Raw genomic sequence first — 12055 nt, forward strand, 5'->3', positions numbered from 1 at the left:
TCCCCAAGGAGCCTGTGAGCACCCCATGAACTCCCCAAGGAGCCCGTGAACACCCCAAGGAGCACCCCATGAACTCCCCAAGGAGCCTGTGAACACCCCAAGGAGCACCCCATGAACACCCCAAGGAGCCCGTGAACACCCCATGAACACCCCAAGGAAAAAGTTCTGCCCCAGCAGGGAGATGCCAGCACACACATTTCACTGTCAGTTATACAACTGCAGGCACATCTCCTTGCATTGCACATCAGACCTCCTGACTTGCCAAAGACTTTAAGAACACTAATGAGAGCAGAATCTCTGTAATCCTTTTAACTGCTTATGGTGTAGATAAAGCACACTGAAGTAGACCACGGACATCAAAGCATGTCAGAAAGAACCAAACTGAAGTAAACTGAGGAGGAAAGTTGATTTTGTTTTCCTAAAAACAGAAAGGCTGCTAAAAACCCTGCATCATAATCCAGCAGCAAATCACTATGGAACACTGCAAAAACCTTCAGACTTCAAGTGGAATATGCTTTTAATCTACCACTCCCAACGCACACCTAAAGCTGCAACACAAATATTTCTTTTAATTGTAGCTCAGAACTCTGTGAATAACTTTTACATATTTAAGCTTAACACTTCCCAAGGGTAAGTATGTTCCTCTGAATGCATCCCAAAACAGGCAATTTTTTCAACAGGTTTCATCTTGAACTAGTTTCAGTAAGGCAAATATTTAAAAACCTGCTTAGAATTACTTTCTCCAGGCTGTCATAACAATACCAACAATACTAAAACACTGCCAAATTTCAAGGATGCTTGAGAGCTACAGTGAAGGAAGAGGAAAGGTTGATTTCTCTGCATTTCCAGTCTTATAGGATCAAAACAGAGACACTACAGTGAAAACTCATGTCAACTCTTTGGCTACTGTCCCCACTCCAGCCTGATACTCAGGAATCAGTATCTGTTCAACTCATACCCATTGCTTTTGCACAAGAAAAAAAGTGGAGTTCTCAATCTCCTTTGCTCCCTACCCACCCTTCTGGGTATTTCCTTCTGGAATTCCCCGAGATGTTTCAGAGAGCAGCTCGGCAACAACAAGGCTTCCTGAGCCAGTTAGAACTAACCTGTTCCCCCACCAAAGCCATCTACAACCATCCTCTTGGTCTGGCTTTTTAGTTTTTGTTTACAAATACTACAGAAGCCTCCTGGGAGAAAAGGGGGAGGTGGGGTGAAAGGAAAGGGGAACACACAAGGAGCCATGGAAACTCATCTACCACCTAAAACCACCACAGGAGCTAAAGCAAAATAAGAAACTTTTATAAGAAACACCACACTGAGGGCTCCACATTCACTTGTTGATTTCAATCAACTTAAACACATCACAGACCAACCCAAGCTCACAGAGAACAAAAAGCAATAATGGCATAATTAAGAAAGTTATTGATCTGAATGAGGATGGCATGGATCTGATGAGATCAGGGACATGAACAGGGGAGGGCAGAGCATGCACACGATGAACGAGACCCAAAAATCCCTTTGCACCTCAGTAGCACCCAATGGATCTTCTCCATCACTGGGACATTGCAGGGATGTCCCAAATTTATAAATTTATAAATTTAAAGTTTATTCAAACACTGACCCCAAACATTTGTGTTCCTAAACACTTCTATTTACATAATAAAATTCCTATTTTTGTAAGATCCAGCTCCTTTAACATCAGCTCTGATGCACAGCACAAAAATCTTCATCAATTTTTTAGTTGCTTCAAAATATTCTGAGTACTGAAACCATAAAAAAGAGGATAAAGAAGTAACTTTGTCCTCACTTAATACCCTAAAATAGAATGCTTGAAGTGTTTTACGGACAAGTTGAACAGGAGCCAACAGCACATCCTTCACGAGAGAGCAATGTGTCCCAGGCTGCAGCAGCAGGACAAGGACAGCCACCCCTCCTGCTCAGGGCTCCCAGCACGGCCAGACTCACACACTGGGGCAGACCCAGCAGGGCTGAGCCAGGGGCCTGGGGCTGGAGCACACCTGGACACAGGAGAGGAGAGGGGCAGGGGCAGAGCCAGGGCTGGACAGTGCCAGCAGGATGAAGGGATTCTATCCCCCCATGGCCCAGGGAGGATGGTCCAGCACTGCCCATCCCAGCAGGCACCACACACCTGGACCAGGCTCCCAGGAGCCTCCTGGCACCTCCTCCCACCTGGCTCCGGGCCAGGGGTGGGGCTGGACACATCACCCAACAGTGATGCTCCACTCCAACCACATCTGTGCCAAAGAATGGCTTCAAATTCTGCTGATACAGGTGAGACATCAATGAGCACAAACCTAAACTATCACATCTCCCCCTAACAACCAACCTCCCAAAACCCAATTTCTGTCCAGCAAGCAGCACCATGGCAGACATCTGGATCCACACAGAGCATTGGGTTGGGTGGCAATTCCAGACTGATTCCCCCGCAGAAGTGACTGGAAGATAATTAAAGATGTTTACACTGTTACAACGACAATGAAACTTCCCAGTTCAGGAAATATTTGCAGGCACTTGTGCAATCCAGTAACTCCAGCTTCCGTTCTGGGTTCAGGCTTGGCAGGGAATCAGCCCTCTCAGGAATGAATCTCTGCCAGGTCCCATTTATTGGGTGAGAACTCCAATAGTAATTACTCCATGTGCATAATATTTATTTCTCTCAGCGCTGCAAGGGTCCAAGCATGTTTCTCCACAGCCATACATCAAAATCCTGCTCTAATTTCAGTGATTAGACCTTGAAACAAACCCTCACAGGTCAAGGGAGCTACTCCATCAGATGGAAATCTGTCAGAACAAAAATACATTTTAAAAAATTAACTGCTTTCAAGGTCCACTCCTAACTCAGCTTTTTGTTTTTTTAACAATCCTTGATTATATAGGAATTATCACACACTGAACTGACAACCCATTATATTTAATAAGAAAAAAATGTACAGCTGCCACAGATACTAATTCTTACAAAATAACACATGCCTTAATGTTCTCAGATGAAAATATTTTACAATACACTGTTAATTTAAACTGAAATTTAAGTTTCACAGCAAGATTTTTAGTAAGTCCAGAATATGAACTGAACATTTTCCAGAACTCATGCTGGGCTTCAGCATATATTCATGAGCCTCACTTATTAACATAAGAGAAAAGAAAAGAATCAAGAGTTCAGGGCATGTCTACTCACATCCAGTTTAATAAAACTTAAGACACTGCATTTACACAGCTTATACAGCCTTACTTGATGCAGGAATTCTCATTCTTCTAGACAAGAGTACAGTAACTACCACCAAACTGTAAGGGACATGTCACATCCTCACACACATCAGACCTTTTATGTCCCCCTTTCACAGCAAATTTTAAAAAAAAAATCTTTAGGTGTGATTAATAGAACACAGCAACACTGGGTACAGAAGCTGAAATCAGCATATCAAACCAATTTATGGTGCCACACATCACAGCTCTGGGTAGTAAATGTGTGGAGGTTTTTCAGCTCAGTTTGGTTTTTCAGCCTAATTGTAACTCTGACATTCCCAAGGAGCTGGGAGAGCCCCGCTCTCTCTCTACGAGATAATCATCTTAAGAGAGATTGTAAATATCTCATCCAGGCAGTGAAACCACAAAACAACCTCTCCTCCAGCAGCAGGAGCAGCAGTGAGTGCAGGAAAAGTTGTTTTACAGTATCTGTTACAGTCTGAAAACTCTAACTTAGAAATCAGCTTTTTTTTGCCCCCCCCCAGAATACTCTGATACAGATGCAGGCATCTCCTTGTAACCTAGTTAACCTGAAAGAAATCCAGCTGGACAGCTGAAACACCACTACAAAATCATCTATCCACCGAATAAAATGCACATTCCCATAACCAATTAGGACGTGAAACTGAATATGAGATGCTACTTTTAATTTTAAACAAATGCATATATTTTAAATAAATAAAACAAGAATCTTCTATTTTTCCCCTATATAAATGTCAGCAGCAGCAAAATAAACCTATTTCACCAGCACAACAGGTATGAACCCACCAAGCACCTGTTCTTAATACAGCAAACCACAACTTCAGATAATTCTTTTAAGCTTTAGTCAGACATTCTCTAACTTTTAGGAACTGAGATGATTCTTCTGCCTTCTCTAGCAGTGGGAGCCTGGCAGGAGCAGAGATGCTGATCCAGACCCAACACCATCCTCACTGCTCTCTCCAGGAGGGCAGAGGGAGCTTCACAAAGGTGCTGTCACTCAGAGGACTGCTCTGCAGGCACCAACCTCACACCCCATTTCCACAGTTTTTACCCAACACATACACATCTACTATTTTAAATCCTGACAGCTCTCACTGAGCAAACTCCAAAACTAATTAAGAAAGCAACCAGGAAAATATCACTTGTACTTCTCTGGTCTATGTGAAGAGATGCTGAAGGATAGCAGGCACAGAATCCAGCAGGGAGAGCCTGCAGCAAAGTGTAACCTGCCTCAGGTACAGCTACAGGTACCACTTCTCTTGAATTCTTCCTTCATGAAAAGGCACCTGCTCGTCACGAAGGAGACTTGAGAACCAGCAGAAGTGGAAGTAACACTTCACACTTTGCGACTACCAAAACTGGGAAGGAACCTGTGTGACTAAGCACTGTGGTGCTTCTCAGGAGGCTCAGAATGGCCATTTTCTGTCTGATTTACTGGTAACCATCTCCTGTGCCCCTCAACTGATTCCACTCTCAGGGTGCAGAGATCTGCCCACAAAAACACCTCTGCTGGTCCCTGGCCCATCCTCAGCTGAGCTGCTGCCAGTTCCTGTGCTCCTGCAGGCTGAGCTGCACCACAGCTGGATCCACAGCTGGATCACACAGCCCTACAGGACACTCCCACAATCCCACAACAGCTGAGGCTGGAAGGCACCTGGAGCAGTGACACAGGAATGTGTCCAGGTGGGTTTGGATACGTCCAGAGAGGGAGACTGCACCACGGGCAGTGGCTCCAGTGCTCTGCCACCCTCCACAGAAAGAATTTCTTGTGTTACAATTTATGGCCATTGCTCCTTGTCCTGCCCTGGGCACCACAGAAAAGAGCCTGACACCACCCTCTGACCCATCCTAGAAATATTCATAGCAACTGATGGGATCCCCTCTCAGTCTTCCCCTCTCCAGACTAATCAGGTCCAGCCCCACAATTTCTCCTCACAAGAAAGATGCTCCAGTCCCCTACACCTTGCTCACGTCAAAACCTCTTACTGCAACAATCCAAACATGAACTCTTTCTACACCAACAAGCATTCTTAAAATGTGTACAGCAAGAAGTGATATTTCAGTTTGTACACAGTGGTTCCCACACCTATATCCCACTGACACAACAGGACTAGATAATCCTGCTAATTGCTAATAAAATAAACCCTGCTTCCCAAATTCTGTCTATGTCACTGGCATCTCACTGCCCTGGCACAGGGTGCCCAGAGCAGCTGTGGCTGCCCCTGGATCCCTGGAAGTGTCCAAGGCCAGGCTGGACAGGGCTTGGAGCAGCCTGGGGTAGTGAAGGTGTCCCTGCCATGGCAGGGGTGGGACTGGACGGGCCTTAAAGTCCCCTCCAAACCAAATCACTCCGTCACTCTATGATATAACGCAAAATTCCAGAATCTGGAATTTAAAAACACGGATCACAAGTCAGTGCTTTACTGAGCGAATTGTCAAACTATACTTAAGACAACATTATTTTTTTTAAATCGATGAACTAAGATCACATCCAGGATGGATTTCTGAACAGTCTGGATGAAAAAAATCTCTACCATGCCAAGTTAATTCCTTCACTGTGGAGCATAGGAAAGGCTTGAGTGCAAAGATGTCACCAAACAAGGTCTCCCTGACCATAGAGCCCATTTAGGACCTGCAAAACCACTTACCAGGGCCCTTCTTTGGTCTGTACACCACAGCATGTGAGTCACCCCATCTAAAGCTACAGAAGCTTTTCAATTCCATCCCTGAACATATATTAGAAAAGAAAAATCAAACCCGAGCTGTGATTCTGATAAGAACACAAGTTCCATGGAAGTGGAAGGAGCAGTGTACTCCTGCTCCCTGGCACAAGTTCCTTACAGGCAGAGCCCCCAGGGCAGAGCTGACAAACAGAACTGCAAGGTTTTATCTCAGCACACAGGAAAGCAGCTGCAGTGCACACAGCGTTCCCACCTGGGCAGGTAACACTGCAACAACAGTGAAGCTGAATTTAATTACACGTTTTACCCCAGTGCTGTAGAACTGAGCAGCTGTCCTCCCCCTTCCTGACTCACCTCCAGTTTCACCCCCAAGAGCCGAAACAAAACAGACAGAAAGAGAGAATGACAGAATACTTGGGATTAGAAAGGGCCTTTAAAGGTCCTTAGTCCAAACCCCTGCCACGAGCAGGGACATCTCAGACTCGAAGAAGTTGCTCAGAGCCTGGTCCAGCCTGACACTAAATGTTTCCACCACCTCTCTGAGCAATTTGTTCCGGTGTTTGAACACCCTCACGGTAAACATTTCTTTCTTACGCTTAATCTAACCCGATACTGCTTCGGTTTAAAATCATTATCCCCGGTCCTACCGCAACAAGTGCTGCTGAAAAGTCTGTCCCCATTTTTATTACAAACTCCCTTTAGGCTCCAGAAAAGGCTTTAGGGTGTCCCGGGAGCTTCTCCTCCCCAGGCCAAACAATCCCGATCCCCCCCAGCCTTCCCTCACAGCAGCGCTGCTGCACCCCTCGGCCCGTTCCCACAGGTCCGCGTCCGGCCGTACTGCGATGGAAACCCGCGGGACGCCATCCCCCGGGACGCCATCCCCCGGGACGCCACCCGCACTCCCGATGCCCACACCCGCCCGAGCCGCAGCAGCCCCGCGCTCCCGGACGGGCCCGAGCGAGGCCGGGCGAGCCCCGAGCCCGGCGGGATGTCCCGGCGGAGCCCCGCGCTCACCTTGCTGCACGTCGCCGTTGGCGCCGCCGGGCACGGGCACGCTGAGCTGGCGCTCGGGCTCGGGCAGGCAGCGGCGGCAGAAGGAGTGCAGGCAGGGCAGCAGCTTGGGCTCGGCCTCCCGCCGGCTCTGCAGGCTCTGCGCGCACACCGCGCACGTGTCCAGCAGCGAGAACGGCCCCGGAGCCGCGGGCGTCAGCGGCGGCACCGGGCTGGGGCCGGGCCCCGCCGCCGCACCGGGCCCCGCCGCCGCCTCGGCCTCGGCCTCGCCGCCGCCGCGCTCCGCCGCCGCCGCCGCCGCCGCCCCGGGGCTCTCGCGCTCCTCGGGCGGCGCGGCGGAGGACGGCGAGCCGGCGGGAGGCTCCAGGCCGCCGCCGCCGCCCGGCGCGGCCTCGGCGGCCGCGTCTCCTCCGCCGCCGCCTCCTTTGTTTTCCGCCATGTTTCCTCCTTTGAACCCGACCCCGCTCCGCGCACGCTCCGCGTCACCGCGTCACCGGGCGGGACCGGGCGGGAGCGGCGCCGCGCGCGCGCTCCCGCGGCAACGGCGCGGCCGGGAGGGCGGGCCGTGACGTCACGGCAGGCGGGACTCTGGGCTGTCACTGGGCCCAGGGGTGACAGGCTATTGGTCAGTGGTGACGGCCTCCTAGCCAATGGACGGGGGTGGCAGGGGCATGGCCACGCCCCCCGGGAGCGGGAAACGGGGAACAGAGCGCCGGGAATGGGGAACCGGGAATGGGGAACCGGGAATAGTGCACGGCAATGGGGAACCGGGCACCGGGAATGAGGAACCGGGAATAGTGCACGGCAATGGGGAACCGGGCACCGGGAATGAGGAACCGGGAATAGTGCACGGCAATGGGGAACCGGGCACCGGGAACCGAGCACCGGGAATCGGGAATAGTGCACGGCAATGGGGAACCGGGCACCGGGAATCGGGAACCGAGCACCGAGAATCGGGAATAATGAACCAAGAGCAGCGAACAGAACACGGGGAATGGAGAACAGCTCACTGGGCTGGGGAATACCCCATCGGGAGGGGGAATAACACACGGAGGTGGGGAATATCCCTTTCGGACGGGAAATGGCACACACAGGCTGGGAAATAACCCCTGGGGGAGGGGAATAACGCCTGAAGACGGGGAATATCCATCGGGGTGGGGAATACCCACGGGGACGGGGAATAACACACCGGGATGGGGAATACCCATTAGGATGGGGAATAACACACAGGGATAGGGAATAACCCATAGGGAAGGGGAGCAAAGCACTGGGGTGGAGATAATGGACCAGGATGGAGAATAGGGCACCAGGAGAGGAAACAGCAGAGCTGGATTGGGAATAACACACGGGGATGGTGAACAGATCTGCAGGCTGGGAAATGACACACCGGCACAGGGAAAAGAGCACTGGGACATGCAGCAGTGCATCGGGGTTGGGAACAGTGCATGGGGAGGAGGAAGATCAGGAATAATGCCCTGGGATGAGGAACAGTGCAGGAGGAGGCAGCTGAGTTCCCTCTGGGGGCACTGCCCAGCCCCAGTACTGCAGAGACCTCCCCACCCCAAATTCCAGCTTCCCCCCACTGCCCCTGCAGTGGTTCTGGGGTCCATCTGGCCCAGCCCCCTCCTCCACAGCTCCTGGGCCTTGGATACAAAGCAGAAACCAGACAAATAGCAAAACAGGATTAAAGGCATCAGGGAAAACACAGCAATACAAGCTCCTGCTTTAAGTACAGAAAAAGTGAAACAATTCACAGTACATTTAATGGAGCCTGTAATACACTTAAAACAGGATGTTTTGAATCCACCCTACCTCCTCCTAGAATTTAAATCAAGGAAAAGAGATGACAGAAATACCCTTTTACTACCTCACACAACCACAACTAGAGGTGTCTACAGACACAGCATCTCCAAAGTGTCTTGTTTGTAGCTTTTAACACATGCTGCACTAAGAGAAGTCAGGATTAAGTCACTGAAAGTCTTGCTGGATATTCTCCTTGTTTGCTTCCCCATGCTGCTGCTTGATTTGTGAAATTTCATTTTCCAGCTGCACAATAGTTCGTTCAATCTCATAATTTTTACTGACGAGAGAGACCCACCTGGAAGGGAAAAGAAATACAAAGAGTGTTATGCAACAGTCCTCTGGATTAAAATCAAAGACAACCATTGCTCCAAAGCAAGCGGAAACACCGAACAAAGCAGTATTTTTCTTAACACATGACAATCCTCAGTTGACATCAATGGTCATTTGAACAACCAAAGTGACAATGACTAAAATTTTTAACCCTGTTAAACCTGAAAACACACAAAAAAATTAGTGACTAGACTCATCCACTAACTGCCAACACTGACATAAAGAAGAGTTTAAGATAATTTAGGAAATATGAAGCAGCTAATAAACATACCCTGTTCCCATCTGTTGATTCACTCAACCTCAGTAAATATAATATGGAACCAAACTACAAATACTTTCAAACACTTTCTGGAAAGCAACAGTATCCCACAGCAGCATCAAAAGATCACTGAATTTCAAGTGGAAGAAGAATTTCAAGTAAATTTCAAGCAATGGAGAAACCTGTGGAAAAGTTAACACAAATGTCAATACTCACGTGGATTCCATCTCTCTCAGCTTAGCCCCAGCTGTGAGCTGCATGTTCTTCCTCTGCCAGTTGAGGTCTTGAATGTTTTTCCTGAGGAGAAAAATATGTATTTTTATTTCCTCATTTCTTTAGCACCTGCAGTACCTGTTGCTATTTTCTGAGTACACTCAATCCCTAGAAGTACTGCCAGAAAATATTTGTGCAGCCAGGACTGTAATGACAACATCCAGATGGACAAATCCCAGTACAGGGCTCACAGAGAACCCCAAGATAAATAAAAATAAAAGACCAAACCAAACATCAGGGAAGATGCCCTTACAGAGACAACTGCACATTAAATTACCAGTAGTGAAAAGAAAACATTACTACATTTCAGGGAGGATTTCACAAATCCAGAGAAGAGGTTCAAACAAACCAAACAGAATTTGGAATAGAACAGACATGATGAATATAACTGCTTGGAGAGGGCAGGGTCACATTTATTAATTATTGTTTTTACTGGGTGTTTCCCCCTGTGACGATGGCAGCAGCCATCATCCTTTGTATAGCTTGGGGGGAGAGAAAGGTTCACTTCCAATTTCAGCACAAAAATATAAGTAAGAATGACCCACCTCAATTTCTGAAGCTCTTTCTGGGCTTGCTCTATCATATGAACCAGATGCCTGATGACAGAATGCAGGCAAAGCATTAAAAACACACAAGTGCTAAATCAGCCCCATTTCACCTAACATTTAATTTCTCAGAGTTAAGGATTCAACAAGCACCTGCAACCCAAACACCTTGTCCCAGACAGAAGATCCTTTACCTGCTTCCCTCCTCCTGAGCTCAGGAACCCTCTACCTTCTCTCTGAGCTAAGTTTGGCATTCCTTTGGCCTACTTTTTTATCTAAGGCTCAGCCAACCCTTCTCAAAAGTGGACATTAACACTCTCTGTCTGAATTAGCCTCAGTGCTTCCTGCAGCCATACTCTACAACCTTTTCTTGGCTTGCAGCAGCTTTATTAAGCTTTATGACACTAAAGCCCAGGATCTGTAGTAACTTATCTTCATTTCCACTACCGAGATACTCTTTCACAGGCAACCACCAGCCTTAGTTAACACCCACTATCATCAATAACCTACACTATTCAAAACTGGAACACATTAAAACACATGCTGTTTCTTGGCCACATAGACAACTTTTGAGATCAGCCTCCTCTTTCACTCACAGCTCTCTCACAGAGGTTCATCTATTCCAGGCTGCGTCCTAAAGATCCCCACTGGATTTAGACACAATAAACACAGAAATTCAACACAGAACTTCGTGTTCAGCACAGCAGCTGAGGCCTTACTCGTTGTACACCTTCCAGGCATTACAGCCATGCTGGGACATGAGCTCCAGGTTCTCGATACGCACAGCCTGGTGCTCCAGCTGTGCCATGGAATTGTTCACACACTCCTGCCACGCCGTGATGTCGTTCTTCTGCCCGGAGGATGGGGCGGGCAGCTCGTACCTGCAAAGGGTACAGCTCACCTGGGGCACGGGGCACGGCTCCCCCCGGGACACCGGGCACGGCTCCCCCCGGGACACCGGGCACTGCCCGGGCCTGCCTCACTCACCTCTTCATGCTGAGTAGCTCCAGGGGCTGCCGGGCCGCCAGGCGCTCGAACTCGTTCCGCATGATCTCGGTCTGCGGGGAAGGCAGCGCTGAGGGACAGGCGGGGACCGGGGGACACAAGCGGGGTGGAGAAGATGGGGACCGGACACAAACGGGTAACGGAGGAGAGACACAGGGGGGGTGCGGGGTGCGAGGGGTACTCGCGAGAGGAGCGTGCGGAGAAGGAGGGCACAGGCAGGGTCCGGCACGGGCAGGGTACGGCGTGGGGACAAGCGGGATACGGGGGCGTGGGGGCCCTGTCGGGGTACGGGGAGGCACTGCGCTGGGACTGCCAGGCCGCCTCAGCTCACCTCGAAGGCGCTGTAGTCGTGCGCGGGCAGGTAGCTGAGGTAGTTCTTGGTCGGCCGGTACCGCCGCGTCTCCTCCTCCACCAGCGCCGCGGCCTAACGCACACGGGGCGTCAGGCAGGCAAGCAGCCCACCGCCCCGGCCCTTCCCCGTCCCGGCCCGGTCCCGCACGCACCGCCTCCCGCACGCCCGGCGCCTCGTAGCCCTGGTCGAAGTAGGGCAGCGCATCCACCACCACGTCCCCGGCCACCAGCCCTGGGCCCGACATCTTGGCCGCGGCCGCGCGCACTGCGCGTGCGCACCACGTCACACTCGGCGGGACCGCGCACGGCTCTGGGCCCCAGCCCCGCCCCTCCCGGGCCCCAGCCCCGCCCCTCCCGGTTTTACTCCGACCCCGGTCTCGCCGCTCCCGGAACGTTTCCAGGACTAGCTCCACCCCTCCCGGGGCGATTCCGACCCTGGCCCTGCCCCTGCCCCTCTCTGCCCGGTCCAGCCGTTCCCAGAGCGACTCCAGCTCTAGCCCCGCCCCCCGCCCAGCCCCGCCCCTCTCTCGCGGCCACACCCCCATAAGGAA

General features: G+C 50.6%; 2 protein-coding genes across 2 annotated transcripts in view; both read right to left on the minus strand.

Moving 5' to 3' along the window:
* The window catches only part of TRIM33 (tripartite motif containing 33), a 37020-nt gene extending 29643 nt beyond the window's left edge, over window positions 1-7377 (minus strand). The window contains exon 1 of the mRNA XM_062509797.1: window positions 6942-7377. Coding sequence (XP_062365781.1) covers window positions 6942-7377 — 436 coding nt within the window. The remainder of the gene's footprint in view (window positions 1-6941) is intronic.
* A 1305-nt stretch (window positions 7378-8682) lies between these two features.
* Window positions 8683-11797, minus strand: BCAS2 (BCAS2 pre-mRNA processing factor). The gene is made up of 7 exons (XM_062509837.1): window positions 11657-11797; window positions 11485-11577; window positions 11136-11206; window positions 10868-11029; window positions 10149-10199; window positions 9547-9627; window positions 8683-9036 (listed from the first exon to the last, which is right to left on the minus strand). The coding sequence occupies exons 1-7, from the start codon at window positions 11747-11749 to the stop codon at window positions 8907-8909; spliced, it is 681 nt and encodes a 226-aa protein (XP_062365821.1). The 5' UTR covers window positions 11750-11797; the 3' UTR covers window positions 8683-8906.
* Between the last annotated feature and the right edge of the window lie 258 nt (window positions 11798-12055).

The sequence above is a fragment of the Cinclus cinclus genome, chromosome 27 (genome assembly GCF_963662255.1).
Source record: "Cinclus cinclus chromosome 27, bCinCin1.1, whole genome shotgun sequence".
NCBI classification, from domain to species: Eukaryota; Metazoa; Chordata; class Aves; order Passeriformes; family Cinclidae; genus Cinclus; species Cinclus cinclus.

What these genes read in the sequence shown, in the direction of transcription:
- BCAS2 (XM_062509837.1), bottom strand. Translation starts at nt 11,749, where the DNA reads ATGTCGGGCCCAGGGCTGGTGGCCGGGGACGTGGTGGTGGATGCGCTG. An exon ending in GCCTGGAAGGTGTACAACGA is followed by an intron (nt 10,200 to 10,867) that starts GTAAGGCCTCAG and finishes TTCTGTCATCAG; the next exon opens with GCATCTGGTTCATATGATAG. An exon ending in AAAGAGCTTCAGAAATTGAG is followed by an intron (nt 9,628 to 10,148) that starts GTGGGTCATTCT and finishes TTTTCTCCTCAG; the next exon opens with GAAAAACATTCAAGACCTCA.